Here is a 27795-nt window from a genome sequence, read left to right on the forward strand (position 1 = left end):
AACGAGTCATACCATGTGATTCCTGTGAAAATGTGAGCTTTGCACGTAGAGTATGCTCTGATCCACCAACAATCTGGAAAAATATTGAATTTAATATTTAAAACAGTAGAAAGATCAAAGCTTGTTACAACTCATATTGATCCCCTTCAATAATCTAACCACTTGTTGAAAAGAAAAAACAGCCACACACACACTTGCCTTTTTTAAGCCCCATTCAAGCCTCTTGTTTGCTTCCTTAAAGTCAGTTGTATTTCCAACTGCTCCAGGTTCCAACTCGAAACTAACCCTGCAGATTTTTTTTTAATACAAAAGAATCAAATTAGTTTAGTAAGATATACAAAACTCAACATATTTTTCTTGCAAAACCAGAAAACCTCATGCATTTCTTTCTCTTAAATAAATAATCACTTCTGTCAACCTTTGTCAAATTCAAAAGATGTAAGTTGATGCTCTGCACTTTATTCTGATGAAACCAGTATGATTGCATGTTTGGATTTATTGATTGTGGATTGGCGAACAGGATACCTAGGACTTCCTTTTTGTATTCAAAATGGAATGGCAGCTACCACTTTTTCCCCTATTTGATAGTTGAGCAGTGGCCAAGAACACAAATGTCAAAGGACAAGTATAATGGTCTAACACCTCCTTTGATGTTTTGTGGGGTTTATGGAAGAAGAATAGGACATTTAAATTGCAGTAAAGACCTAGCCACTAAATCTGAAAGTATATATTTTCATGCATTTTGATGTTAGATTTGGTATTGAAAGAGTTCAAGAACATTACAGCCAGGTTGACATTAGAAGAAAATGGGATGAGATGGTCGATCATTAAGCAAAGTCCATCTTTATGTATACGAGAGGGATTTGGGGTTTTATAGTATTTTTTAAAAACATCTTTTGTTTACTTCTTGCAATCGTTATGATTTACATCTTTATACAGTTTTATTATAAATCTCTTATAATCTACCAAAATAAGAAAACAAATGAATATTTGAAGGACCAACAATACAAAGACAATAGGATGAAACAAGGAATCAGGACTTCACGCACAAAGCACTTTCTTGACCAAAGTGGAGCAGGTGGTGGGAGTACCAGCAAGGGACCACCAAATTTATAAAGCTCCCAAGTCATTAAAAAGACAATGGCTAATGACATCACTGGTAAGTACACGGTTACATTGCACAAGCATTTTCATCATCCAAGGAAAAAACTTTCCTATTATAGAAGGCTTCTATTTTATTTGTTTATCTTTAACCAATGACAAAGGAGGAAAATGTAACAGAAAGATCAAATTAACAAAGAATATCCCAGCACAGACTATGATTGGTAAACACCTTGCCTAGTAAGGTTATCAACTACATGCAGAACTAGAAACCAATATCAACAAGATGTACAACCTGGGTGTGCCAAATAATAGGTAGGGTCTTTCAATGAAATGAGCCAAGTGCTACATGACTTCAGCCATGTCCCCATGAATCTCTCTACACAATCCCCTTGAACCCAAATACAACCGTAACCTCTAACCAAGGTAAACTAGGATAGCTAGGCAACAAGGTGCTCTAGCAGGGTTGCCATATGTGCACTCCATTAGGTATTTAAATATGGAACTCACCTAGGCAACAATGAGGGCACACCTAAGTATTTTGCTAATCTTTGTAGTTTGATTTTATTCCCAGGGTTTTATGCTCATTAAAATTAACATTTCATTAACAAGAAATTTTAAAAAAATCAGTTCTTGTTTCTAATGTTCTTCCATTTCCATAAACTAAGCTTTAAGGTTTAAGAACTGTTTTACATACATGCCTGTCTGCATGATAAACTTTCAAGTTGATTAAAAAAGATTATTACCCAATGTTGGTCCCAGCCATCTGGGGTCCTGGTAGGGGTAGACTGGGTATGGTCCTAACCTTTGGCTTTTTATGCAAAACGTGGCCACCCTCAGACCCAAACCCATGTCCTCTCACTTGCCAGCCCAAGAATTACAATTTCATCAAGTAACAAACCCTGTAAGCTTGCAAGTTGACTGCTAATGTTAAAAAGATAAAAAATTTATGCAACTTAGTATCCCTTACTCAAAAAGATCCAAATAATGAAGAAACATAGTAAATTGTATTGTCAAACTTGGTTTAAAAACTAGCCTGAGGAATGGTTTTAAACTTCCACTGAAGTTTATTTAGTCGAAGTTTAGGACAAATTTTCCACAAATTTTGGTCAAATTTCAGTAAGCATTTGGTCGTTCAGTGAAAATAGTATACCACATCAAAATACATGATTTCAATTGAAAAGTGAAAGCATGTCAACTGAAACTGTAAAAAACAAAGACAAAAAACATAATTTAGAAAGAAATGTCTTTGCATCCAAAATAATATAAAAGGGGCAGGTTCTATATGAAACTTAAGAAAACAACAGGTTAAAATAAAAATATTTGAAAATCTCAGATGAGCATAAACAAACGTTTCTTGTTTTATTTAATATATAAGATGAATTACCTTATGATCATTGCTATGAACTGGTTTATTTAGGTATCATTTTGCTGTTAATAATATCATACATGTTCAATCACATAGATCACTTTATATATTCTATGTTTCCTAGGTTAAATAGTTTGGTTTTACCAATTGCTGCCATCTACAAAAGATAATTGTACTGATTGTATAGTTCCTGTCTATATATTTAATAAAATTTTCATAGTTACTTGTCAAAAAAAAAAAGTTGTTTGGTTGTAGGATGAGTCCTACATGTTCCTAGATATTTATTCTCTCTTTTCTAAATGTTTATCATAGATTTCCAACAATTTAACAGTGTTTACATAGTTTTCATAATTTACAAATTTCTGTAAGCTTCTGTGGACTTTGATGAATTAATTCCACACTCACACAGATAAAAATTTACACCAAAACCTTGGTCTCGACCAGTGTAGTTATGGCAGCTGGGCAACACCTATGTGTTTTTGAGTCTTTTGACCTAGAAAGGCAAGTTGATGCCTAGGTGACAACAAGGCATCACTTAGTTGAAAAACAAATAAATAACCATTTACATATTTTACAATATGAATGTGTAAGTGTATGGTTACATGCTAATTATGAATTATTAAATTACAAAATAAATCATTAAATGATTTAATGACAACTTATACCTGATTCTCAAAACAAAAGACAAGATTTTTGAATAACCACCCTCAGCTGACAAGATAAAAACATAAAGGCAGGGATTTAGAGCTATAATTTTTAGTTCAAAAATACATTGATAAAGATATAAAATGGGCTGTACACACTCATCAATATATAAAAGGAGTCATAATATGCCTAATTGGTGAAACTTTGATCTTTGCAGTCAACCTAGCTATACACAACCATAACCATAAGAAATTCAACCATAAGCAAGCAAGAGAAAAAAATGGATACCTAGTAGTGTATGCTGGCACTGGCATCTGTACAAAAACTGTGTTTGCAGTAATAGTTGAGGAGAAGTCAGCACGTATCTTAAGAATCACCTCAGCCTAAATGATGAAGTGTTGAAACTTGATCCAGATTAGAAGATATACATAGCCAAATTAAGAACATTGTTAAGAAAAAATATTATATTCACCTTAAGGGGACCTGCTTCTTCAATCAAAGCATTGATTCGAAAAGGGGGCCTAAATTCCTGGGTCATACGGTAATTCATCATAGTGAATTCACCATCAGGAGGTACCTATAAAATAAAAGGATATAACAAGTTATCAGAGTCAGAAATGGAAGTGTCACTTCATCTTAAACACAAAATTCAGACCTACAGATACAGTATCTTAATTCTACTTACCAAATTCAAAGTTCGGTCTATGTCAAAACTATCAAGATGTACAGATTCATGGAAATTACAATCATCTAGCATCACTGATCCTCCTCCAGCAGAACTAGTATAATCTGTTGCATGAAACAGCACTAATGACAAAATTCTATGCAAAATATGAAACTATCACTAGAATCATTTATTGAAGAAATGAACATCAGATAGAGGACAAAGTCATAGCCGATGGTAAAACATATGCCTGAACAAGAAAAAGATGGACCATACTCCTCCCTCAGCAAACCTAAAAAGAGACTGTTATACCTTTTTATAGTTTAGAAGAAATATGACATGTGAGTATTAAAGCTCAAAATTTTTCTTAATTCAAGTATGTTGGCACTAATGTAAAAGCATCAGTATCAAGGAAAAACAATTCTCAAATTCTATCAGTGACATATATCTGCAGTCTATTAGATGGTAAACCCAGAGAAATACCATATATAGACCTCCCTCCTCTTCCTATGCTAAGGTCTTCATTAAGAGCTAGACGGATTTCTGGGTTGCCAGTAAGATAACTCTTCATTTGGATAGTTCCATCGATTTCAGAAGTAAGTATATAACCCTGTTTAACAAATATTAGACCACATAAGCAATGGTTTACACAAAAGAAAGGATGAACCAAAAGAAAATTACATAAATGAATTAACCAAGAAAACTAAATGACCTTGGCAACCATTCTAAAACTATTGAACAAGATGTATCGAAACATATTCTAAAAAGTGGAATCAAAAGGAAGATTATCAAGAAAACACATTATCAACCAAATATGCGTATCATGTACAGAAATTTTCTCAGAAACACATAAAAAAGGTGAATCCTGATAGAAAGAGGTATGCATGAGAAAGGTTCTATTTTTATATTAATTTGTTGTCTCAAAATGATAAAGTTCTTAATTCCTAGAGTATAGTTAGAGCATATTTCATGAATTTTTGACCATCCTCCCTACCTTCATGCAACATATAAGACATGATGTTATTTATGGCTCCAACATGAAGTTTTGGGAAGATATTTGGTGGGGAAACTCTACTTTTCTTCAAGCCTTCCCCAGAAAAAACCTTCTAATTCCAAAAATAAACTTGTTTCTGAAATGGTGTCCTTTGATGGGACATGGTTGGCTTGGAATTTGGGTTTGAGAGTTGCTTTGAGGGAACAAGAAATAAGTGAGATGACCTTCTTGCTTATACACTTCAAGAGGTGAACCTGTGTCCTGGGGGGAGGGGTGAATGGGAGACTGTCGGAACCAAATATCAATGGCACTTTTGCTTGTGCTTCTTTTTTTTCAATGATTCTACTAACCAGTTGACACAAACCCTTTCTCGGTAAAAGAATTATGAGGTGGTCCTATCCTTCCTAAGGTGAAGGTTTTTTGCTGGGAAGTAGCCAATCATGTTATTAACACCTCTGATAGACTACAGAGGAAGCGGACAAACTGGTGTCTCGCATCTCATGTGTGCATCCTCTGTTTGAGAAGTGGGGAAAGCACTACCATCTCCTCTTGCATTGCACCTATGCTTCCCAGGTAATGGGAACATCTCTTTTCATTGGTTGGATGTACTTGGGTAGCACCAACAGAGGGGAACTTTTCAGCACAAATAGGGTGAGATGTACGACAAGAGAAAAAAAAAAATCATGACATTGTGTACATGAAGCTGTCATATGGGGTTTGTGGAATGAAAAAAAAAATGCTAGAATTTTTGTTAGGAAAAGAAGGGCTGAGGAGCTGATTGAGCTCACTGTCATAAGAGTTGCTCATTAGGTGTTGGTATGTGAAGACTTCAGGGGAATTACAATAAATGATCTTTTAAGAGGATGGAAAGTTGTAACTGACTTCCAAATTAGGAAACCTGAAACACTGGTTGGATGGATTGCACCAACAGTGGACAAAACCAAATTTAATTTTGATAGATGCTGCCTTGGAAATCCAGGAGAGTCAGGCATTGGGGGGGTAATTAGGAAACAAAATGGACAGATACTTCTCAGCTTTTCTGGCCCGATTGGTTTTAGTAATTCTCTAAGAGATGAGTTGCAAGCTTCACTTCAGGGGCTAAATTTGTTGGCTATGCAAGGGGTGGAAGAAGTGGAGGTGGAAGGAGATTTTGTCAAACTGTAATTTGTTGGATGAGTTCTAAGACATAATTCCATGGGTATTCAGACCAATGGTGAGATAGGCACAATTTGGGGTGATCATGGGCTGGGCCTGGGCCTGATTCTGGGCCTATGAATTTTATGTATAAATATACACTAATTTATATTATATGTCATATAATATGTATAAAATTAATTTTATACATTATATAGTATAAAATATATATAGGTGTCATACTGTCATGTATAATATTATTTTTTGTCAATAGTCACATTTAATATTTATATATTTATATATAATATAAAATATAGCATGTAATGGCATATATAAATATGTATAAATAATATATATGTAAATATGTACAGGCTGGGCTGGGTCTGGGCCTAGGCCAAGCTGAAAATGATCACCCCCTAGGCACAACCTATGGCCACCAATTTGAATAACTCGTTCAACTGGGTACCTAGGTGTACCAATGAATTAGCAGACTCACTTGCAAGGGCAGAGGTGGGAAGAAATCAATTAGAATGGGGGTGTCCAGAGATCCGAATTCTTAGAGTTTGCTTATTTCTCAGAGCAAGCCTTGTACAGTTTGACAAAAAACAACAAAAAAACAAATAAGCATGTTTGTTTTAGAGTTTGCTTAAAACAACAAAAAACAAATAAGCAAACTCTAAGAGATTTCAATGACACAGAAAATAAAGCATGCAGACTTCCTACAAAAATTTAAAAAAAAAAATCACAAGTCCAAAGAAAAAAGAATGTAATAGATAGCAATTGTGGCTCTGTTTTCTTAGGTTACTTCATAGTTTAGTCATTGCTTCAGTATGACTGAAATGAGTGAATCCTATAAAGGAAAGTTTTTCCCAACTTGTCAACAGAAGAAAACTTATCATATGTGAATCAAACAAACTCCGATGAGAACGAAGCAAATTTCATGAATTATTTCCATTTGGTGGTTGCTCCATATTGAGATCAGTGTCTTTTAAGTATTGATCATCACTGAACCAAAAACTTGCATAATGCATTTAAAAGAATCCCAGTTTGAATGGAAATGCCACCTGCCCAACATGTTGGTATTTCTGCTCCACATTATTCTTAGGATGTCCATAATACACTCTTTAGCCATTATATTTTTAACGTATCAAGAAACTTAGAAGTATTCATAAATGTAGCATCACTAGAAGAAATCTCATGAAATGTGTCATAGACGAAAGTGAAAATACTCACACTAGAACTGAAGGTGACACTTATTTTCTCAATTATGTCTACAAATATTTCCTCCCTCTTCCTACCCCCAGGTTCATTTGCTACAACAGATTTTGTAACAGCTGTCCCTGGCATTTTTTTTGTTCCTTGCTGCAGACATTCAATGATTGGAAGAATCAAAAATTGGTTCAGACCTACAGTAAAAATAAGTCTTTTGTGGTACTATATATTTTAGAATACAATTGATCGGATAACCTAAAATACCATAAAAATGGCAGCAGCGCCAAGGGATGGCAAACGTGCAGCATCAACCATAATTGGTTCATTAAATATGTAGGACTTTAAGACTTCAGTAGATGTTGTTTGTACATATCCAAAATCCTGCACAACCAAAGGGAATTGAAGTCATTTCTACTTATCCAATAAAATTAACAAAAGGACCATCATTGAAACATCAACAAATGATTTCAGCTACATTGTAGTTCTCATATACTTGTACAATAAAATATACAATTTGTCAAAATTTCTCATGATAATATGATATATTAAATTTCCAAACACATTTAACTTATCAGAAATGAACCACGAACTGAAAAGAGAAACAATTCTTTTGAAATTTCGCGATATTTTTTAGGAGAGGCAAAGAAAATAATAAAATTAAGTGTAGAAGTGGCAAACATGATGCTCTAGAAAAGGAGAAATAATATTGCCAAAATATGTTTTTGTTAAAGCCAAGGGATCTGCATAAACCATAAACACAATCACCGCATCAGTTATGGCCTTCCAATAGGTTTTTCCCTGCAAAAGAAGATTCATCAATTTCCACTGGTTAAACAGATCTCCGATGCTTCCTGGAAAAGCTCATCCCTGTCCAGGTCCACAGAGAACTGCAAGAGGCATCCAATGATGGCACAATTGATGAGGGGATGTGAGGCAGCCTTGTCATCCTTAGGCACAAAAACATGAAGGGAGATGTATGGGTGCCCAACCCTTTTCTTGCCATTGAACACAAGTATATACCTGCCACATATACCTTCCTATATGAATAGGGAACCCTAGATAGAAAAGATAAGACAAAGTCTTTTCTCAGTGAAAGGATACCAGGATTAGTTATGATGGCTGAGAATAAGGATCAGGCAGAAAAGGCTCCTGTATGGTCAAAAAGGGAGAGGGAGATGTGAAGGCATAGCACAAAACCATTTTCATACTCCCACAAATAGCCACTGGGATAGAATCATCTGGACTACCATCCACAGTCTTTTCAGAAGCTTTAACTTTAGTCACTTCTACAGCCACTGGGATAGAATCATTTGGGATGAAAACTTCGTCTTATGACCTGCTCTCTGTTGTCTCATTGTGCTGTTTGTGTGGTTAATCTCGATGCTTTTGTATTAGAGGAATCTCTCCCTTAGCTTTTACTTTCCATCTTAATAAAAATTTCATTTTCACCTTTCAAAACAAAACTCCCACAAATAGCAGAAAAATAGAATAATAGAAAAAAAAAAAGGAACAAATAGATGCTTCAACGGAGAAATAGCTTCTCTCTTCCAGAGTTAAGTATGGATTCACATCAAACTCAGTGAGAAGCCCTCAGTGGAGTCACACCAAAGAAAAAGGTTCTTGAGTCACTGTTGTGGATGCTTTTACAGCCGCTAACAGCAGCAGTAATGGGCGATTAATTCAGAGTTTAATGGACAGCAGCAGTAATGGGCGATTAACTCAGTGTTCTCATCTTATCTCATCTCAGTGTTCTCATCTTATCTAATTCAGTGTACTCATTTTATCTAGCTAGATACAGTTCTATCTTATCTAGTAGGGAGTCTTATCTTATCTAGTAGGGAGTCTTATCTGTTCAGTGTTCTTATCTAAATTCAGTAGTATAGATCAGTAGGGAGTCCTCCTAAAAATGAGATTCTTATCTTCTTGTAATCTCCTATTTAAAGGAGCTAATGATATTCAATAGAGGCATCGAAATTCTCAGTCAAGACAGAGTACAGGAGAGTTGGTGATCTCTTGAGCAAATCACCATTAAGGCGCCAAGATAGGTTCCTCAAGAAAAGGGAGGAACAAGGGAAAACAGAAGGTTTTCCCCGTGGACTGACCCGTGACGAGATCCTATTCGCAGGCCCTTAGCAGTCACACCCAAAGAAAATAACAAAACAAAACTCCGTGCAAATCTTAGTAATTAAATGTGTCAACTACCCAAAAAAGAAATACAAAGAGTGCTATCACCATATATAGGAAACTTTCCTTAACATCCAGGAAATCATATAATTAGGTATTAATTATAAATTGGACTAACTTTGGAATTCATGAATGACTCGTGAAAGCCTTCTAGATATTAGACTTTTTGACCTATTGCAAGTTTAGCTTAAATTTCTAATAAATAACTTCTAAAACAAGGACGTACTAAAACAATTCTTAAAAATACTATAACTTGAAAAATCAAAATGATTCAAAGGAAAAAATAGAACCCATCAAAACCCTGTCAGCAGTCTGAAAATCAGTTGTTAGTCACTTATTCCTTGTCTAAGCCACATGATATTGATCATGTTAGATAAGTGACCGATCCTTGTATTTTTCTTGCAGAAAAGAACCAAAGCTAACAACAGAATCAGAATAACCAGACTAGCTTGATCCTTGTATTTTTCTTGCAGAAAAGAACCAAGGCTACACAAGAGAAACTGAGAAAGCTACATATAAGTATCATGCTAAACGACTCAACAGTTAAGAGATAAAGAAACAGGGAACTGAAGGTTGAGCATTATTGGTCTGAAACACTAAATATACCAATTAAGTTGAAGAGAAAGAATTAGCAAATTAGAGGGAATAGTGGCAGAACTTAACTCGTCAAAAGGCTCCCTTTATAAAAGAAAAGGACAGAATGAAAAGAAACTCACAATTACTTCATCAAGTAACTCGTACACAAGGACAAAATTCTTTCGTAAGGAATCTTCATTGAGAACCCCAAGGTAGTCTTTGATTACACGTGCAATTCTTTGTAAGAGCTCCAAAACAAGAGAAGGAGAGACATTAACTCTTGTGGTTGCAACAAATAATAGGCCAGCAACCTTCACATGAAAGTAATTCACAGAATCCACATTCTATCAACAAGAAAAACAAGGAAGTGAATAAGGTATCAGTACATTTTACAGGAAGAAGAGATAAAAAGATGCTATATGATTTACTAACTAGAAGATGATAAAGGATCACAGACGCAGAAAATAAGTGAAATTGAAAAGATACAAAATAATAGATAAATCATAAATGAACCAAACAGGAATATGAATGAAAATGATTATAAAGAGTTAATGTAACAGATAATCAGACATTAATGTGATATACAGAACCGAGAGTCACCATGTAATACTACTCTCTAAATATCAAGTACATAGCCAAATGGAAAAAATAGCTAGAGTCCTGATTTTCTTAATAAAAAATAAGTTCTATACTATAAAGTGAGCTTTTAGTTTATCTATGTAACATGGATGTAGATTTTCAGAATCCAACAGAGATATCATATAAGGTCTCCAACTCAGCAAGACCGAATACATGGGCATAATTCAATTCTCAAACATTGTGTTTCATAAACCATAGATACACTTTTGTGTTAAAGAGAAATGGAATAACTGATAGAACGTAGAATAAATAAAATGCAGAAGCACAAACAAATGCAAACTATAAACAACTGAAAATAAAATAATTGTTTGCCCAGGTGCTTGTTGTACTGTATTGGATTGTTTCTGTTCAACAATAAAATTAACTTTACATTTCTCAAAAAAAATACAATAATCAGTTATATTAAATTTTGTCAACTATTTACAGTAAGACAGGCATTTCAAACTAATGCTCTCAAAGCCTTATACATTGGGTACATCAAAATCTTCTCCATACAAGACTATTCCATCTATAACGATACCCCTTTAAAGTCAAAGCATTCATCTGAAATGGTGACATTTAATACAAACAATACTTATTGTTAGAGTGAGTCGAATAGGGGTAGTTTAGTAATCTCATGTCAGTTAAGTACTTTGCTTATGTGGCTGTTTTATTAGAGTACTCTGCCCCACACTTAAGTGAGGGCAGTTTAGTCTTTGTAAGTGTAATTAGAACCTAATAAACATAAGGGGGTCGACTGAATGGGAGACTAATCAGTTTTCGACTAAACCCTCCTGTTCTCTCTTTCTCTTGTCTTCTCCCTCATCTTCTTCTTCCTTCTTCACTGGTTCGGATTACTGTAGCTGCTCCAAAACATGGTATCAAAGCGAGGTTTCTGACCTGCTTCCGCTTGCAAAGCATCTCAGCTGTGTTCGTGGCACCCTCTTCTTCGTTTCTGGTTAGTTAATGGAGAGAGCCGGTTCGCCCTAGGTCTGAGACATCACAGCTCGTTGCTCTCTGCTGCGCACAGTTTTTCTTCATCAAGGAATGTGATTTCAGCAGTGAATGGTTGGCTGATACTCTCAAAGGAAGGTTGGTTATTTAGTCCTTTTGTGTTGCTGGTATTTCTGGGTAGGAACCCTTCAAGAATCAGTTAGTACTGATTAGAACCTAGAGAACTAGGTTCATTGTTGCCCTAAGAAGGGCTGTGTGTGCAGTAGTCGAATGGTGTAGGGCTGCTGTAGGTGGCCGAGTGGTGTAAGGTGGAATGCAGTGACATTGCCAAGCTCCTTGTGGTCGTGTAATGCCCTCTTAAGTGTGTTAAACAAATCTGAACTGGGTGTAGCAGTTTGACTGTGTTGTGGTGCTTGTGATGCACAATTTTTTTTATTATTGAGTGGTTGTAAGAGGGCCTACTGTTGTGTTGTGGTGCTTGTGATGCTTGTGATGCTTATGTGGGTCGTAGATGTGTGAAGTCAGCAGTAGTGTGAAGAAGAACAAGTGTGTGCTCCCACTGTTGTGTTTAGGGGCTGCAATAGGTGCTGAAGTATCAAACTGTGAACAACGTCAATCAGCTTGTGGCTAAGAAGTAAGGTTAGAGGCAACTATGAAAGAGTACAATGGCAGCAATAGGAGATGGCTACAATGATCAGAAACCTAATGTGGTAATTTCCTCCAACTACCTAGGGGTACAAATGACCTCAATTAAGCTGAATGGGGAGAACTATGTTCCATGGGCTAAATCAGTGGAAGTGTTTCTCAAGGCAAAGAAGAAAGTAAAGCATGTAAGAGATGAGAAGCCACCGGAGGACTCTCCAGGGTTTGATGATTGGGAGCAAGAAGATGCTCAAATCATGACTTGGCTGTGGAATAGTATGGAACCCAAAATTAGTGCCAACTTCATGTTCCTTGATACGGCTAAGGATATATGGGAGCATGCTAAGAAGCTATATTCTGGACAAGATAACACAACAAGAGTGCATCAGCTTTATCAGGAGTATTTTGATTTACAACAAGGAACCAAAACACTAGAAGAGTACTATGACAGCATGAAGAATATAAGGAATGAACTCAATGTCTATCACCCCCTTACTCCAGATATTAAAGTTCAACAACAGCAAAGGGAGCAACTAAATGTTACAATATTTTTAGTGGAGCTGAAGTTGGAATATGAACCAGTTAGAGCCCAAATATTGGGGGGCTCTACTCTTCCTACACTTGAGGAAGTATTCTCAAGGCTTCGTAAAATTTCTTTGGGACAAACAGAGAACTCCACACAGTCTGATAGATCAGCACTTGTGACAGCAAGAGGGGTTGGACATAGTACAAGAGGGGGAGGTCATGCTCCCCGACGAGGCCGTGGCAGTTCCATGATTAGTCGGGGTGGTCATGACTCAGGGGGAGGCCGTTGCTAAGGGAAGAATAACTCTACAAGGAAATGTACTCATTGTGGTAGAGAGGGACACACAGTGAACTTCTGTTATGATCTACATGGCCATCCCTCTAAATGGGCTAATCATGCTGTAGCAGGTGAGGTTGATATCAATGACAATAAACCGGCAGACCGAACTCCTCCCACATCTACATCTACCTCTGAGAGGGAAATGGTGAGCTTACCGCGTGATGAGTATGAACGGTTCATTCAAACTACTTCACAGCATACCACTGCCACACTTGCCCAATCAGGTATTGCTTGCATGTCATCTAAAATCCCTCCTTGGATTATTGACTCTGGAGCCTCAGATCATATGACCGGGACTCCAGGTGTGTTCTCTTCTCTTTCTGAAACCTCCACATCACAAACTGTTACACTTGCCAATGGGTCCTCATCTCCCATATGTGGTGTTGGTAATGTTGACATGGCTTCTGTGCCCTTATCATCTATTTTATATGTCCCCAAGTTTCCATTCAATCTTATGTCTGTTAGTAAAATAACCAAAGCTCTTAATTGTTCTGTTATCTTCTTTCCTTCCACTTGTGATTTTCAAGATCTCAAGACGGGGAAGAAGATTGGTGGGGGGCATGAAGCTGTTGGACTGTGTTATCTTGACGGTGGTGGATCTTTAATTGCTCTTCAGACTTCACTTACTCCTCTACAATGGCATTGCCGACTGGGACATCCATCTCTCAAGGCTCTCAAGATTTTAGTCCCGTCATTGAGTCATTTGTCAGTTTTGCAATGTGAGTCAGGTCAGTTTGGGAAACATTGTCGTGTGTCCTTCAGTCCAAGAGTTGAGAGTCGTATGTTGAGTCCTTTTTCTTTGGTTCATTCAGATGTTTGGGGTCCAATCAAAATAGAGTCTTATAATGGGTACAAGTATTTTGTCTCCTTTATTGATGATTGTTCAAGAATGACATGGATTTACTTAATGAAAGAAAGAAGTGAATTATTTTCCATTTTTCAAAAATTCCATGCTGAAATACGCACACAATTTGGTGTTCCAATCAAAATTCTCCGTTCAGATAATGGTCGTGAATACTTTCTTACTTCATTTCAACAGTATTTAGAACAGCATGGCATTATTCATCAGACATCATGTGCATACACCCCTCAACAAAATGGGGTAGCTGAACGGAAGAACCGTCAGCTTCTTGAAACTGCTCGGCCTATTCTTCACCACATGATGTTCCTAAACGTTTTTGGAGTGATGCTGTACTCATTGCATGTTTTTCCATTAATCGGATGCCCTCCTTCATCCTTCATGGTCGGTCCCCCTTCTCTATCTTGTTTCCCACTTTATCTCCATTCCCATTAATTCCTCGTGTCTTTGGTTGTGTGTGCTTTGTCCACAATCTGAGCCCTGGGATAGACAAGCTAGATGCACGCTCAATTAAATGTGTCTTCCTTGGCTACTCACGGACTCAAAAAGGGTACAAGTGTTATAATCCCATTACCCGAAAGTGCTATGTCTGCCCTGATGTCACCTTTTTTGAATCAGTCCCCTTCTTCTCAAGTCCTGAAGCGCCTTCGTCTCCACCCACACTTCCTCTTCCTCTCCCTGTCAGTGATCCAGTTCCAGATGTTGTTGTTGTAGTAGACTCATCACCTCATCTCGTGCAGATCACCACCGAACGTCCACCAATCCGGCAAGTGAATACACATCGAACGACACCGGCCCCTCCTCCAGCTTCTACCTCATCTGCGGATCCTCTCATGACTCCTATTGTTGAACCTTCAGACCTTGACCTACCCATTGCCTTACGGAAAGGTAAACGTAGTTCTACCCTCCATCCCATTTCCAATTTTGTTTCATTATCTCGTCTTTCTACATCACATCGCCAGTTTGTTTCCCTTTTATCCTCTATTTCCATACCTAACAATGTTCAAGAAGCTCTCAGTTCACCTGATTGGCGGCGGGCAATGGAGGAGGAACTTTCTGCTCTTCAACATACTCAAACGTGGGAACTTACTACTCTCCCACCTAGTAAGCATGTTGTGGGATGCAAATGGGTGTATACTGTGAAATACTTGCCAGATGGTAGTGTGGAGCGTCTGAAGGCCAAACTTGTTGCTAAAGGTTACTCACAGTTGTATGGAGTGGACTACATGGAGACATTCTCTCTGGTGGCTAAGATTGGTTCTGTTCGTGTACTAATTTCCCTGGCAGTTATGTATGATTGGCCTCTGTTTCAGCTTGATATAAAGAATGCCTTTCTCCATGGTGATCTTGTAAAGGAGGTATATATGGAGCAACCACCTGGGTTTGTTGCTCAGGGGGAGGATGGTAAGGTATGCAGATTGAAGAAGGCAATTTATGGGCTGAAACAATCGCCGTGTGCTTGGTTTGGGAAGTTCAATGAAGTGGTGAAGAGTTTTGGAATGAAGCAGTGCCAGGTAGATCACTCAGTGTTCAGCTATGACTCAGAAGTTAGGAAGATTCTATTAGTGGTCTATGTGGATGATATTGTCATTACTGACAGTGATAAATTGGGGATTGGCAAATTAAAGGTATTTCTGCAAAATCATTTCCAAACAAAAGATCTTGGAACTGTTAGCGTAGGGGTATTTCTGTCTTTATACCTTGATTGATGTTGCTGATCTGTAATGTTGTGTTGAAACATGTGCTCTTAACTTAAGTAAGGGCACATAGGTCTTTTCAGTTATGTTTTAATAATAATATAAATACTTACTGGCCGATTGGGAGAAGTTATGTTGACTCTTTCAGTTCGAACCAGAATTCTCTCTTCTCTCTTTCTCTCTTTCTCTATCACTCTTTCTTCTTCTACATAACTGAACTCAGTCAGGCCAAACTCTAAGGCAGACCTGAATTTTAACATGGTATCAGAGCACGTTAAATCTGCCTAGATTTCTGCTTGCCTAGGGTTCATTCTCTGCGCACCCTATCTAGGGTTTTCCTCTTTTTTTTTCTGTGTTCGATTGGAGATAAGGGAAAGGGCTGAAAAGGAGTGATCGCCCTCTTCCCTTGGGGGTCTCTATGCCTCCAGTCAGGTCGTATGTGGTCGGTTGCTGTGATTTCTGAGATCGCCCTCTCCTAGTAGAGGAAGAATAGAGGGTCGAACTGTGTGTGGCTGTTGTGTGTGAAGCGGCTGTTGTGTGTGGACTGCTCTCTTGCTCGCATGGGTGTTACTTCAGCGATAAGGTAAGAGATTTCAGTTCTAGGTTTTTTTTTGAAGATATATGATCATATAGTGTTTCGGCCAGTAAGCGCTAGGGTTTATGCTGGTTTCTTTGTGCATGTTGAAGGAAGAGATATGATCATATTGTGGTGAGATTTCAGGTAGTTGTAAGAGTAGGGTTTGTGCACACATTCCAGCAACAATTAGTGCTGCAATCAGTGTGACAGGTGTGACCTAGTGGTGTGTAGTGTGCAGATCTCAGTGATAATAGAATTCAGCAAGTGTGCAGAATTGGTGATAACATAATGGGAGACAGTAATGATTATAAACCTAGTGTGATGGTGCCTACAGACTACCTGAATGTTCAGATGACCTTCATTAAGTTAAATGGAGAGAATTATGTGCCTTGGGCTAAATCCGTTGAAGTCTTTCTAAAGGCAAAAAAGAAGGTAAAACATATCAGAGAGGAGAAACCCTCCTCTGACTCTCACGAGTATGAAGATTGGGAGCAAGAGGACGCTCAGATCATCACATGGTTGTGGAACAGTATGGAACCCAGGATTAGTGTGAACTTCATGTTCCTTGATACTGCCAAAGACATGTGGGACCATGCGAAATAAATTGTATTCGGGGCAGGACAATACAACCAGAGTTTATCAGCTTTATCAAGAGTACTTTAATCTGCAACAGGGCAATCAGAGTCTTGAGGAGTACTATGCCAACATGAGGAACATACGTAATGAGTTGAATGTCTATCATCCTCTCACTTCTGATGTCCAGATTCAACAACAATAGAGAGAGCAGCTTGATGTGACTAGATTTTTGGTGGGACTAAAGTTTGAATATGAACTAGTACGGGCTTAGATATTAGGGGGATCAGCTCTTCCGTCCTTAGAAGAGGTAATTGTTCGACTTCGGAGGATTTCTATCGGATCTACTGAGAACTCTAATATCTCAGATAGATCAACCTTTGCTGCATCGAGAGGCTGTGGTGGTAGAGGTGGAGCTCGGGGAGCTCAGTCTGGTCGTGGTGTTGGTAGTGGTTCTGCATATGGTCGAAGTGGCAATGGTGGGTCTACTTATAATCGTGGTGGTGGTCGTACTGGGAGCAGAGATTCAGGGGGAGCCCGTGGTTGAGGATGTAGCTCAGGCCCAAGGAAGTGCACTCATTGTGGTATGGATGGACATACTATCAACTATTGTTATGATTTACATGGTCCTCCCTCAACCTGGGCCAATCATGCCACGACCGGTGACTCAAGTTCCAGTTTTAAACAGGAGAATCATTCATCTAACCAGTTGCCTCCTACATCCACAGATGGTCCCATGAAGGAGATGGTGAGTGTTCCCCGTGATGAATATGAGAGGTTTATCCAATCACAGCAGAACACGGCGACTTTTGCTCACTCAGGTATGGCTTGTCTGGCATCTACACCCAATCCCTGGATCATTGACTCTGGAGCCTCTGATCACATGACTGGAACTCCGGGTGTGTTTTCCTCCTTATCTCATTGCTCAACATCACAATCTGTCACCCTTGCTAATGGTTCCACATCCTCAATTTGTGGTGTTGGTAATGTTGACCTAGATCTTGTATCCCTCTCATCAGTTCTGTATGTTCCTAAATTGCCTTTTAACCTTATGTCTGTTAGTAAGCTGATCAAATCACTTAACTGCTCCATTACCTTTTATCCTTCTATGTGTGTCTTTCAGGATCTCAAGACGGGGATGAAGATTGGTGGAGGGCATGAAGCAGGTGGACTGTATTATCTTGACGGTGGTGGTGGTAGAACTTCAACAGCTCTCCAGTCATCTCTTTCTCCTCTCCAGTGGCACTGCCGATTTGGTCATCCGTCGCTCAAAGTCTTGAAGTCCTTGGTTCCATCCTTGAGTCAGCTTTCTGTTTTAGATTGTGAGTCGTGTCAGTTTGGGAAACACCATCGTGTTCCCTTTAGTTCTAGGGTTGATAACCGTGTGTCGAGTCATTTTTCTTTAGTTCATTCAGATGTTTGGGATCCTTATAAAGTAATGTCATATAATGGATACAGATATTTTGTCATTTTTGTGGATGATTTTTCAAGGATGACGTGGCTCTATTTAATGAAAGAAAAGTGAATTGTTTACCATTTTCCAAAAATTTTATGCTGAAATTCGTAACCAATTTGGTACCCACATCAAAGTTTTTCGTTCTGATAATGGCCACGAATATTTATCCTCATCATTTCAAGAATACTTGGACCAACACAACATTATACATCAGACCTCGTGTACCTACACCCCACAACAAAACGGGGTGGCTGAGAGAAAGAATCGCCATCTCCTTGAAACAGCAAGATCCCTAATGCATCACATGCATGTTCCCAAACCCTTTTGGAGTGATGCAGTGCTTACCTCTTGTTTTCTGATTAATCGGATGCCCACGTTCATCCTTGATGGTCAGTCTCCGTTTCAGGTCTTGTTTCCCTCTTACGCCGAGAGTTTTTGGGTGTGTCTGTTTTGTCCATAATCTGGGTCCTGGGAACGACAAGTTTGATGCCCGTTCTCTCAAGTGCATCTTCCTTGGCTATTCTCGGACCCAGAAAGGGTATAGGTGTTACCATCCTGGTTCTCGACGGTCCTTTGTGTGTGCTAATGATGCTTCTTCCTCCTCATCACCTCCTCCCCTTCCACTTCCCGTTGTCGATCCTCCTCCCTTTGTTCCAGTTGTGACCAAATCCTTGCCTCCGGTGCCACCACCTGTTGAACGCCCACCTATCCGTCATGTGTATACACATCGCCCACATGCACCGGCTACATCTCCATCAACGGATCCGGCACCAGAACCCCACTTGGCATCTGAGATTGATCTACCCATTGCTTTGCGGAAAGGTAAACGTACTTGCACCCTTCATCCCATTTCTAATTATGTTTCTCTTACTCACCTTTCCGCTTCCCATCGCCAGTTTGTTACCTTGTTATCATCAGTTATTGTTCCTAAAGATGTCCAGGAAGCCCTTGCCTCTCCAGGGTGGTGCCGTGCCATGGAAGAAAAACTCTCAGCCCTTCATCATAATCATACTTGGGACCTCGCTGCTCTTCCTCCTGGGAAGCAAAATGTCGGTTGTAAGTGGGTTTATACGGTCAAGTATCTGCCTGATGGTAGTGTTGAATGCCTGAAAGCGCGATTAGTTGCAAAAGGGTACTCCCAAACCTATGGCATTGACTACACAGAGACCTTCTCACCGGTTGCTAAGATAGGGTCAGTTCGTGTTGTGATCTCTCTTGCAGCCATGTATGAGTGGCCACTATATCAACTTGATATCAAGAATGCCTTTTTGCATGGTAACTTACTCGAGGAGGTCTACATAGAGCAACCTCTAGGGTTTGTTGCTCAGGAGGAGGATGGTAAGGTGTGCAGACTAAGGAAGGCTATATATGGGCTTAAACAGTCCCCTCAAGCATGGTTTGGTAGGTTCAGTGAGGTGGTAAAGAAGTTTGGCACGAAACAGTGCAAAGTTGACCATTCTGTATTTAGTCATGACTCTCCGAGAGGAAAAATACTGTTTGGTGGTGTATGTAGATGATATCGTTATTACTGGGAATGATAACATTGGTATTGATAGGCTGAAGACTTATCTGTAGGATCACTTTCAGACAAAGGATCTGGGTAAACTGAAATACTTCTTAGGGATAGAGGTAGCGAGATCCAAGTATGAGATTAACCTGTGCCAGAGGAAGTATGTGCTTGATTTGCTAGAAGAAACAGGCTTGTTGGGTGCCAAACCAACTGAAACACCCATGGACACAAATACCAAGCTAAGCAATGATATGGGTGAAGTGTTTGAAGACCTTGGCAAATACCGACGACTTGTGGGCAAACTGAACTACCTAACCATTACCAGACCAGACATCTCATTTGCAGTTAGTGTGGTAAGCCAGTTCATGCAAAAACCTCTGACTCCTCATTGGAATGCGGTTCTGAGAATTGTGAAGTATCTAAAAGGGGCTCCAGGTCGCGGTCTAATATACAAGAGTGGGGGAAAACTTGAAATAGAAGAGTATTCTGATGCTGATTGGGCCGATTCTATGTCCGATAGGCGGTCTACTACAGGCTATTGCACGTTTCTGGGAGGTAACCTGGTGACATGGAAAAGTAAGAAGCAGACGGTTGTGGCAAGAAGCAATGTAGAGGCAGAATATAGGGCTATGGCGCATACCGCTTGTGAATTAGTGTGGCTAAGGAACCTTCTACAGGAAGTAGGGTACAACATTAACACTCCAATGAAGCTCTATTGTGATAATCAGGCTGCAGTTCATATCTCCTCTAATCCAGTGTTTCATGAAAGAACCAAGCACATTGAGGTTGACTGTCACTTTGTGAGGGTGAAGGTGCTGAATGGAGAGCTAGACACTACACATGTTAATACAGGAAATCAGTGGGCTGACTTATTTACAAAAGGCTTGAGTCGGGGAAGAGTGGACTACATATGTAACAAGCTGGGAGTATATGATATATACTCACCAACTTGAGGGGGAGTGTTAGCATAGGGGTATTTCTATCTTTATACCTTGATTGATGTTGTTGATCTGTAATGTTGTGTTGAAACATGTGCTCTTAACTTAAGTAAGGGCTTTTCAGTTATGTTTTAATAATAATATAAATACTTACTGGCCGACTGGGAGAAGTTATGTTGACTCTTTCAGTTCGAACCGGAATTCTCTCTTTCTCTCTTTCTCTCTTTCTCTCTTTCTCTCTTTCTCTATCACTCTTTCTTCTTCTACATAACTGAACTCGGTCAGGCTGAACTCTAAGGCAGACCTGAATTTTAACAGGAACATTGAAATATTTCTTGGGAATAGAGGTTGTCAGGTCAAAACAAGGTGTAAATCTGTGCCAAAGAAAATATGTTTTTGATCTATTGGAAGAAATAGGACTGTTAGGTGCAAAACCGACTGAGACCCCTATGGAACCAAATGTTAAGTTGAGCAGTGATACAGGAGAAGTATTTGAAGATCCTAGAAGGTATAGACGACTAGTGGGGAAGCTGAACTATCTGACTATCACGAGACCCGACATATCCTTTGCAATCAGTGTGGTGAGCCAATTCATGCAGAATCCTCGTATACCTCACTGGATGTGATTCTTAGAATTGTGAGGTATCTGAAAGGAGCTCCAGGCCGTGGACTATTGTATAAACCAGGAGGAACACTTGAAGTAGTGGGGTATACAGATGCAGACTGGGCAGGCTCAGTGAATGATAGAAGATTTACTACGGGCTATCGCACATTTCTTGGAAGAAATCTTGTGACGTGGAAGAGTAAAAAGCAGACGGTTGTGGCCAGAAGTAGTGTTGAAGCTGAGTATAGGGCCATGGCACATGCTACCTGTGAGTTAGTGTGGTTGAGGAATCTTCTACAAGAAATTGGGTTTCACATGGATAAACCTATGAGACTGTATTGTGACAACCAAGCTGCACTTCATATCTCATCCAATCCTGTATTTCATGAGAAAACAAAGCACATAGAGGTTGATTGCCACTTTGTGAGGGAGAAGGTCCTTGCTGGAGAGATAAACACAGAACATGTGGGCTCGAATGATCAATGGGCAGATTTGTTTACAAAAGCTCTAAACTCAGGGAAAGTGAACCATCTATGTAACAAGCTGGGATTATATGACATATATTCTCCAGCTTGAGGGGGAGTGTTAGAGTGAGCCGAATAGGGGTAGTTTAGTAATCTCATGTCGGTTAAGTACTTTGCTTATGTGGTTGTTTTATTAGAGTACTCTGCCCCACACTTAAGTGAGGGCAATTTAGTCTTTGTAAGTGTAATTAGAACCTAATAAACATAAGGGGGTCGACTGAATGGGAGACTAATCAGTTTTCGACTAAAACCTCATGTTCTCTCTTTCTCTTGTCTTCTTCTTCATCTTCTTCTTCCTTCTTCACTGGTTCGGATTACTGTAGCTGCTCCAAAACACTTATGAAATCTTTGAAAAAAAAACTTATGAAGCCTTTTTTTCAAAAAAAAAATACTTATGAATTCTTGATGCCATTCAGGGAAGAGAAAACAAGTCTCTTTCTCCTCATAGTGTCATAGTTGCTTGATATGTCCAACTGTCCAAGAAATGGTGAAAAAACAAAACATCCAATTCTTCATCTATTATGGACAAAGGAGGATGGTTGTAACATATCCTGAAATCTCAACCATGTTGATATTTAAGTACATATACTCAACAACATATTAGATCTTTTATTCCAGTAGGGAGGAGCTTGCTAATGCTAAGTAACATAATAAAGTTTGTTACATTTTTTTATGTGACTCTGAGGAGTATTTGAGCAGAGAGATAGATAATTTTTTTCTTTTCTGAGTTCCTCCTATCATCAATGAGGTGAACTTGATGATTTCTTATTAGGCTTTGGCCTCAAAAGATACAAGAATTTCTAACAAAACGAAAACTCTGTTTCAAATACCTGAATATAGTAGTGCACCCCCTCTCCCCTTTACTGTTAACATCCAAAAGATGTATAGGATATGCAAGCAAAACTGAAATTTGATGGGTACCTTTCAGGGATCTAATGTTAACCCTGTATGTGGTTCTACTGCAATTGAAACAGGGGAGTAGTCTCTTTTTCCAAATTATTTGTAATGAATCATACATAAAACTATAAAAGGTGGAGCTTTCAATCCTTTGAAAACTTTTACTGTGAAAAGCTGCACTCCGGATCCAGTGTGTTTGGACTCGAAGGGATTTTCTCTTCGAGTCCAATTATATTTCAATGTGAAGATGACTGATTGTCAGGGGGAGCCATTAGAAGACCTTACAAGGTATCGGAGACTAGTAGGCAAGTTGATCCATCTTACCATCACTAGGATTCACATCTCCTTTAGTGTTGGAGTCCTCAATAGGGTACTCAGATGTATCTAAAGGGTGCTCCTGGTTGAGGGCTTTTGTACAAGAAAGGGGGAGATATGTCTCTGGTAGGGTACTCAGATGTAGATTGGGCAGGGTCTCCGATGAACAGGAAGTCTACTACAGGTTATTGTACTTTCTTATGCGGAAATTTCATTACTTGGAAGTAGACCTGTTCATGGGCCGGGTGGCCCGACGGGCCGGCCCGGCCCCCGGATGGGCTTGAACAGGCTTTTTGGCCCGCGGGCTTAACCTCGGGCCAAAAAGCCCGGCCTGCATAAAATTTGAGCCAGGCTCAGGCTTTGCCAAAATAGCCCGACCCGGCCCGACCTATAGTTAAACCTAAATAAAAACCCTATGTGATGTCCATTTGAATAATTTTTTTGATTTAAGAAGGTTGTGGATTCACTTGTAGGCCCATTGTTCATTTAAATAGGGGAAAAAAACATCTGAATTAAAATAGATAATGTTCTTTTGAATAGGGAAAAATTCGAATTTCTTTTATTAGGTCGGGCTTTGGGCTTTTTATTAGGACCGGGCTCGGGCCCAAGTTGTAGGCTCGTTGGTCGGGCTCGGGCCTAACATTTTTCTGTTAATAAAGAGTAAAAGCCCGGCCCGGCCCATGAACAGGTCTACTTAGAAGAGTAAAAAGCATAACATATTTGCTAGGAGTAGCACTAAAGCTGAATACAAGACAATGGCCCATGCTACCTATGAGCTAGTCTGGTTAAAGCATCTTCTTTGGGAGATGAATATCACAATTTGCCAACCCATTAAATTGTTTTGTGACAACCAAGCTACAATACATATTGCCTCTAATCCAGTGTTTCATGAAAGGACCAAACACATTGAAGTTGATTGCCATTTCGTGAGAGATGTTGTAAGGCTTATTTAATTATTACTTTATAGTTGTTGTTAGTAGGCTGACTTCTTAAGATATTGTCAGTTAGTTACTTGTCCTTTTTTTTTTCTTATTAGTTTGGTTCTAGGGTGTCTCGCCAGGGGCATACTTGTAATTTCTATTCTTTTTATTAAGCTAATATAAATATAAAACTGGCGGCAGCCAGCAGGATCTTTTTCCCTCTCAATCGTATCTCCCTTTTCTTCTCTCTCTCTCTCTCTCCCCCACTCTCCATGAATGATTACATGGTATCAGAGTAGGTTTTCTGGGTTGTATAAGATCTACGATCCCTCCTGTTTTGAGCAAGGTTTCCTTCCTTAAAAATCTTGGACGTGGAAGACAGGAAAACCCTAGTAGGTTACTGACGGAAACCCTAGCAAATTTCTGGCGGCACTTCCTGTGGTTCTTCCTTGGTCGTAATACCAAGGAAACCCTAATCAAAGAAGGCCGATGCTGATAGAGACTCCCTTCCTTCTCTATTCGATGTTGTGAAGTCGATTTTAGGTTAGCACCTTCGTACAAGTGCTGGACAGGTGTGTTTTTGTTTTTGTCTTCTTTGGCCGATGGTGTGTAGAGCTTATTCCTTGGTTATATATATATATTGGTTTGGATGTTGGATTGTTAGATTGTATGAACTGCAGTCGGACTAATAGTAGTGTCTGCCTTGGTTGTGTTGAACTGATTACTGGGCTGGTTTAATGATTGAACCATCTTAGCGTTTATTTCAGTAGTGTCTTGTTCTCTTCCTCACATCCTAGAAGTAAATTCCTTTAGGGTATCGGTGCTTTGATCCTGTTAGTCGTAAGGTTTTTGTGTCTATGGATGTGTCCTTTGAGTCTAAGCCATTCTTCCCTGCTTCTCCTCAGGGGGAGAGTAGTAGTGTGGAAGAGGAGAAGCAGGTTCAGTTATCTCTTCCTTCTATTCCAGACCTTGCTCCCTTCTGTGTCTTCCAGCGTACACGTCATAGAGATTAACGGTATGATAGAGATATGGAGCAGCCAAACATTGAGCAACCGACACCACTAGACTCCCAGGATGTAAGTCCACTCCCTAACCCTACTCCTACTGTGGATGACCTTGACATTCCTATTGCCCAACGAAAGGGAGTCTAGTCATGCACTACCAAACACCCCATTACCCATTTTGTCTCCTATGATCACATTTCCCCCTCATACCGAGCCTTTCTATCTGCAGTTGATTGCATCCCTGTTCCCAGAAATGTTGCAGAAGCCTTAAAATTCCCTAAATGGACAGATGCCATGAAGGAGGAGATTAATGCTCTTCACAAAAATCAAACTTGGGAATTGGTGGATCTTCCAAAGGGGAAAGACCCCGTGAGGTGTAAATGGGTGTTCACGGTTAAGCACAAAGTAGACGGAACAGTTGAAAGGTACAAAGCAAGATTAGTAGCCAAAGGATACACACAAGTATACGGGGTTGACTATGATGAGACTTTTGCTCTAGTAGCTAAGATGAACTCAATTAGGGTTCTCCTGTCCCTAGCTGCTAATCTTGATTGGGAATTGCATCAACTTGACATAAAGAATGCTTTTCTAAATGGTGACTTAGAGGAGGAAGTATACATGGTTCAACCCCCTGGATTCTGTGATAAGGGAAGTGAAAATAAGGTGTGCAAGCTGCAAAAGTCTCTTTATGGCTTAAAATAGTCTCCCAGAGCCTAGTTCAGTAAGTTTCACATGGCGGTTGAATAGATGGGCTTCAAACAATGTCAGTCTGATCATACACTTTTTGTGAAGAAATGTCAGGAACAGGTTGCTGTATTGATAGTGTATGTGGATGATATCATCATTACAGGAAGTTGGAGCTCAGAGATACAAAAATTGAAACAATTCCTTGCATCTAAATTTGAAGTGAAAGATCTAGGTCCCCTGAAGTATTTCCTTGGGATTGAAGTTGCCCGCTCAGAAAAAGGTATCTTTATCTCTCAAAGAAAATACACCCTTGATCTATTACAGGATACAAGAAAATTAGGTGCAAGGCCGGCAGATACTCCCATGGATGTTGACCACAAGTTAGGTGACTATGTTGGTGAACCTCTGAAAGATGTAAAACGGTTCCAAAGGTTAGTGGGAAAGCTAATTTATTTGTCCATGACCCATCCAGGCATTGCCTATTCCGTTGGGGTCCTAAGCCAGTTCATGCACTCCTAAGAAACAACACATGGAGGCAGCAGAGAGAGTTCTTAGATACTTGAAGAAATATCCCGGAACAGGTCTACTATTCAGTAAACACAATAACCTAAAGGTGGAAGTCTTTACAGATGCTGATTGGGCAGGAGTTGTGGATGACAGAAAGTCCACAAGTGGGTATTGCACATTTGTGGGAGGAAATCTAGTGACCTAGAAAAGCAAGAAACAAACAGTGGTAGAGCTATGGCACATGGGGTGGTTGAAATCCTTTGGCTAAAGAATCTTCTAGGGGAGCTTGGAGTTGTTGTTCATAGTCCTATGTCTCTTTACTGTGACAACAAGTCTGCAATAAACATCGCCAGCAACCCTGTCCTACATGAAAGGACCAAGCACATTGAGGTGGACAAACACTTCATAAGAGAAAAATTGGAAAAAAGGGAAATTTGCATCCCTTATGTCAACTCCAAGGAACAACTTGCTGATGTCCTCACAAAGGGGCTTCCATACTTACGGCACAATGAGTTATGTGACAAGTTGGGCATGATAGACATATTCAGCCCAACTTGAGGGAGAGTGTTGTAAGGCTTATTTAATTGTTACTTTATAGTTGTTGTTAGTAGGCTGACTTCTTAAGATACTGTCAGTTAGTTACTTGTCCTTTTTTTTTCTTATTAGTTTGGTTCTAGGGTGTGCCACCAGGGGCATACTTGTAATTTCTATTCTTTTTATTAAGTTAATATAAATAGAAAACTGACGACAGCCAGCAAGATCTTTTTCCCTCTCAATCGTATCTCCCTTTTCTTCTCTTTCTCTCTCTCTCTCTCCCCCACTCTCCATGAATGATTACAAGAGAAAAGGTGACAAGTGGAGAGGTTGTTACTCCCTATGTTAAATCTGAAGACCAAGTAGCTGATATTTTTACTAAAAGTGTGGGTTGCTCAATGATGGACTATATTTGTAACAAGCTGGAACTTTATGATATATATGCTCTAACTTGAGGGGGAGTGTCAAAATTGTTAAAAGTAGTTAATAGGGGTAGTATTGTCTTTTTCATGTTATTTTTTCTCTCTTATATATATTGTAATTTTCCTAAGGGTATTGTAGTCATTTCAGCCTTAATAGAATGTTAATACAACCTAGGTCGACAGTAAGGAAAAGTGAACAGATTTCTCCTTTCTAGTCTTCCCTCTTTTCTTCTCTTCCCTTCCCTTTCTCTTCCTATCTTCTTCTCTTTCTTTCTTCTATCTTTTTCTTCACATTTTCTTACTTTATTAAAGTTGGAACACCTTCTATACCTTCGGGATCATCAAATAATTCACCTATATCACTGCCCAACTTCACATTCAGTTCCATGGGAGTTTTAACCGGTTTAGCACCTAATAGTCTTGTTTCTTCCAATAGGTCAAAAACATATTTCCTCTACCACAAATTTATACCTTACTTCAATCTAGCAACTTCTATACCCAAAAAATACTTCAACTTCCCAAGATCCTTTGTCTAAAAGTGATCTTATAGAAAGACCTCCAATCTATCAATCCCAAGTCTATCACTGCCAGTTATGACTATGTCATCCATGTAAACCACTAGCAAGATCTTCTCGGCTTCAGAATCATAGTTGAACACTGAGTGGTCAACTTGACATTGCCTCATTCCGCACTCATTCACTACTTACTAAATTTTCCAAACCAAGCATGGGAGACTGTTTGAGCCCATAAATTGACTTCTCGAGCTTACACACCTTACCATCCTCCCCTTGAGCAACAAACCCTGGTGGTTGC

The 27795-nt window shown here is 39.2% G+C and overlaps 1 protein-coding gene across 1 annotated transcript in view; it reads right to left on the reverse strand.

The window, feature by feature from the left end:
• Positions 1-27795, reverse strand: part of LOC148850648 (AP-4 complex subunit mu) — a 36791-nt gene that overhangs the window by 1456 nt on the left and 7540 nt on the right. The window contains exons 3-11 of the mRNA XM_088946102.1: positions 10020-10223; positions 7384-7500; positions 7141-7269; positions 4263-4389; positions 3801-3904; positions 3588-3692; positions 3404-3498; positions 199-286; positions 13-73 (exon numbers count right to left, since the gene is read on the reverse strand). Of these exons, the coding sequence (XP_088802228.1) occupies positions 13-73; positions 199-286; positions 3404-3498; positions 3588-3692; positions 3801-3904; positions 4263-4389; positions 7141-7269; positions 7384-7500; positions 10020-10223 (1030 nt within the window). The remainder of the gene's footprint in view (positions 1-12; positions 74-198; positions 287-3403; positions 3499-3587; positions 3693-3800; positions 3905-4262; positions 4390-7140; positions 7270-7383; positions 7501-10019; positions 10224-27795) is intronic.

Source organism: Nelumbo lutea, chromosome 5 (assembly GCF_056320005.1).
Source record: "Nelumbo lutea isolate HS-2025 chromosome 5, American lotus-T2T, whole genome shotgun sequence".
NCBI classification, from domain to species: domain Eukaryota; kingdom Viridiplantae; phylum Streptophyta; class Magnoliopsida; order Proteales; family Nelumbonaceae; genus Nelumbo; species Nelumbo lutea.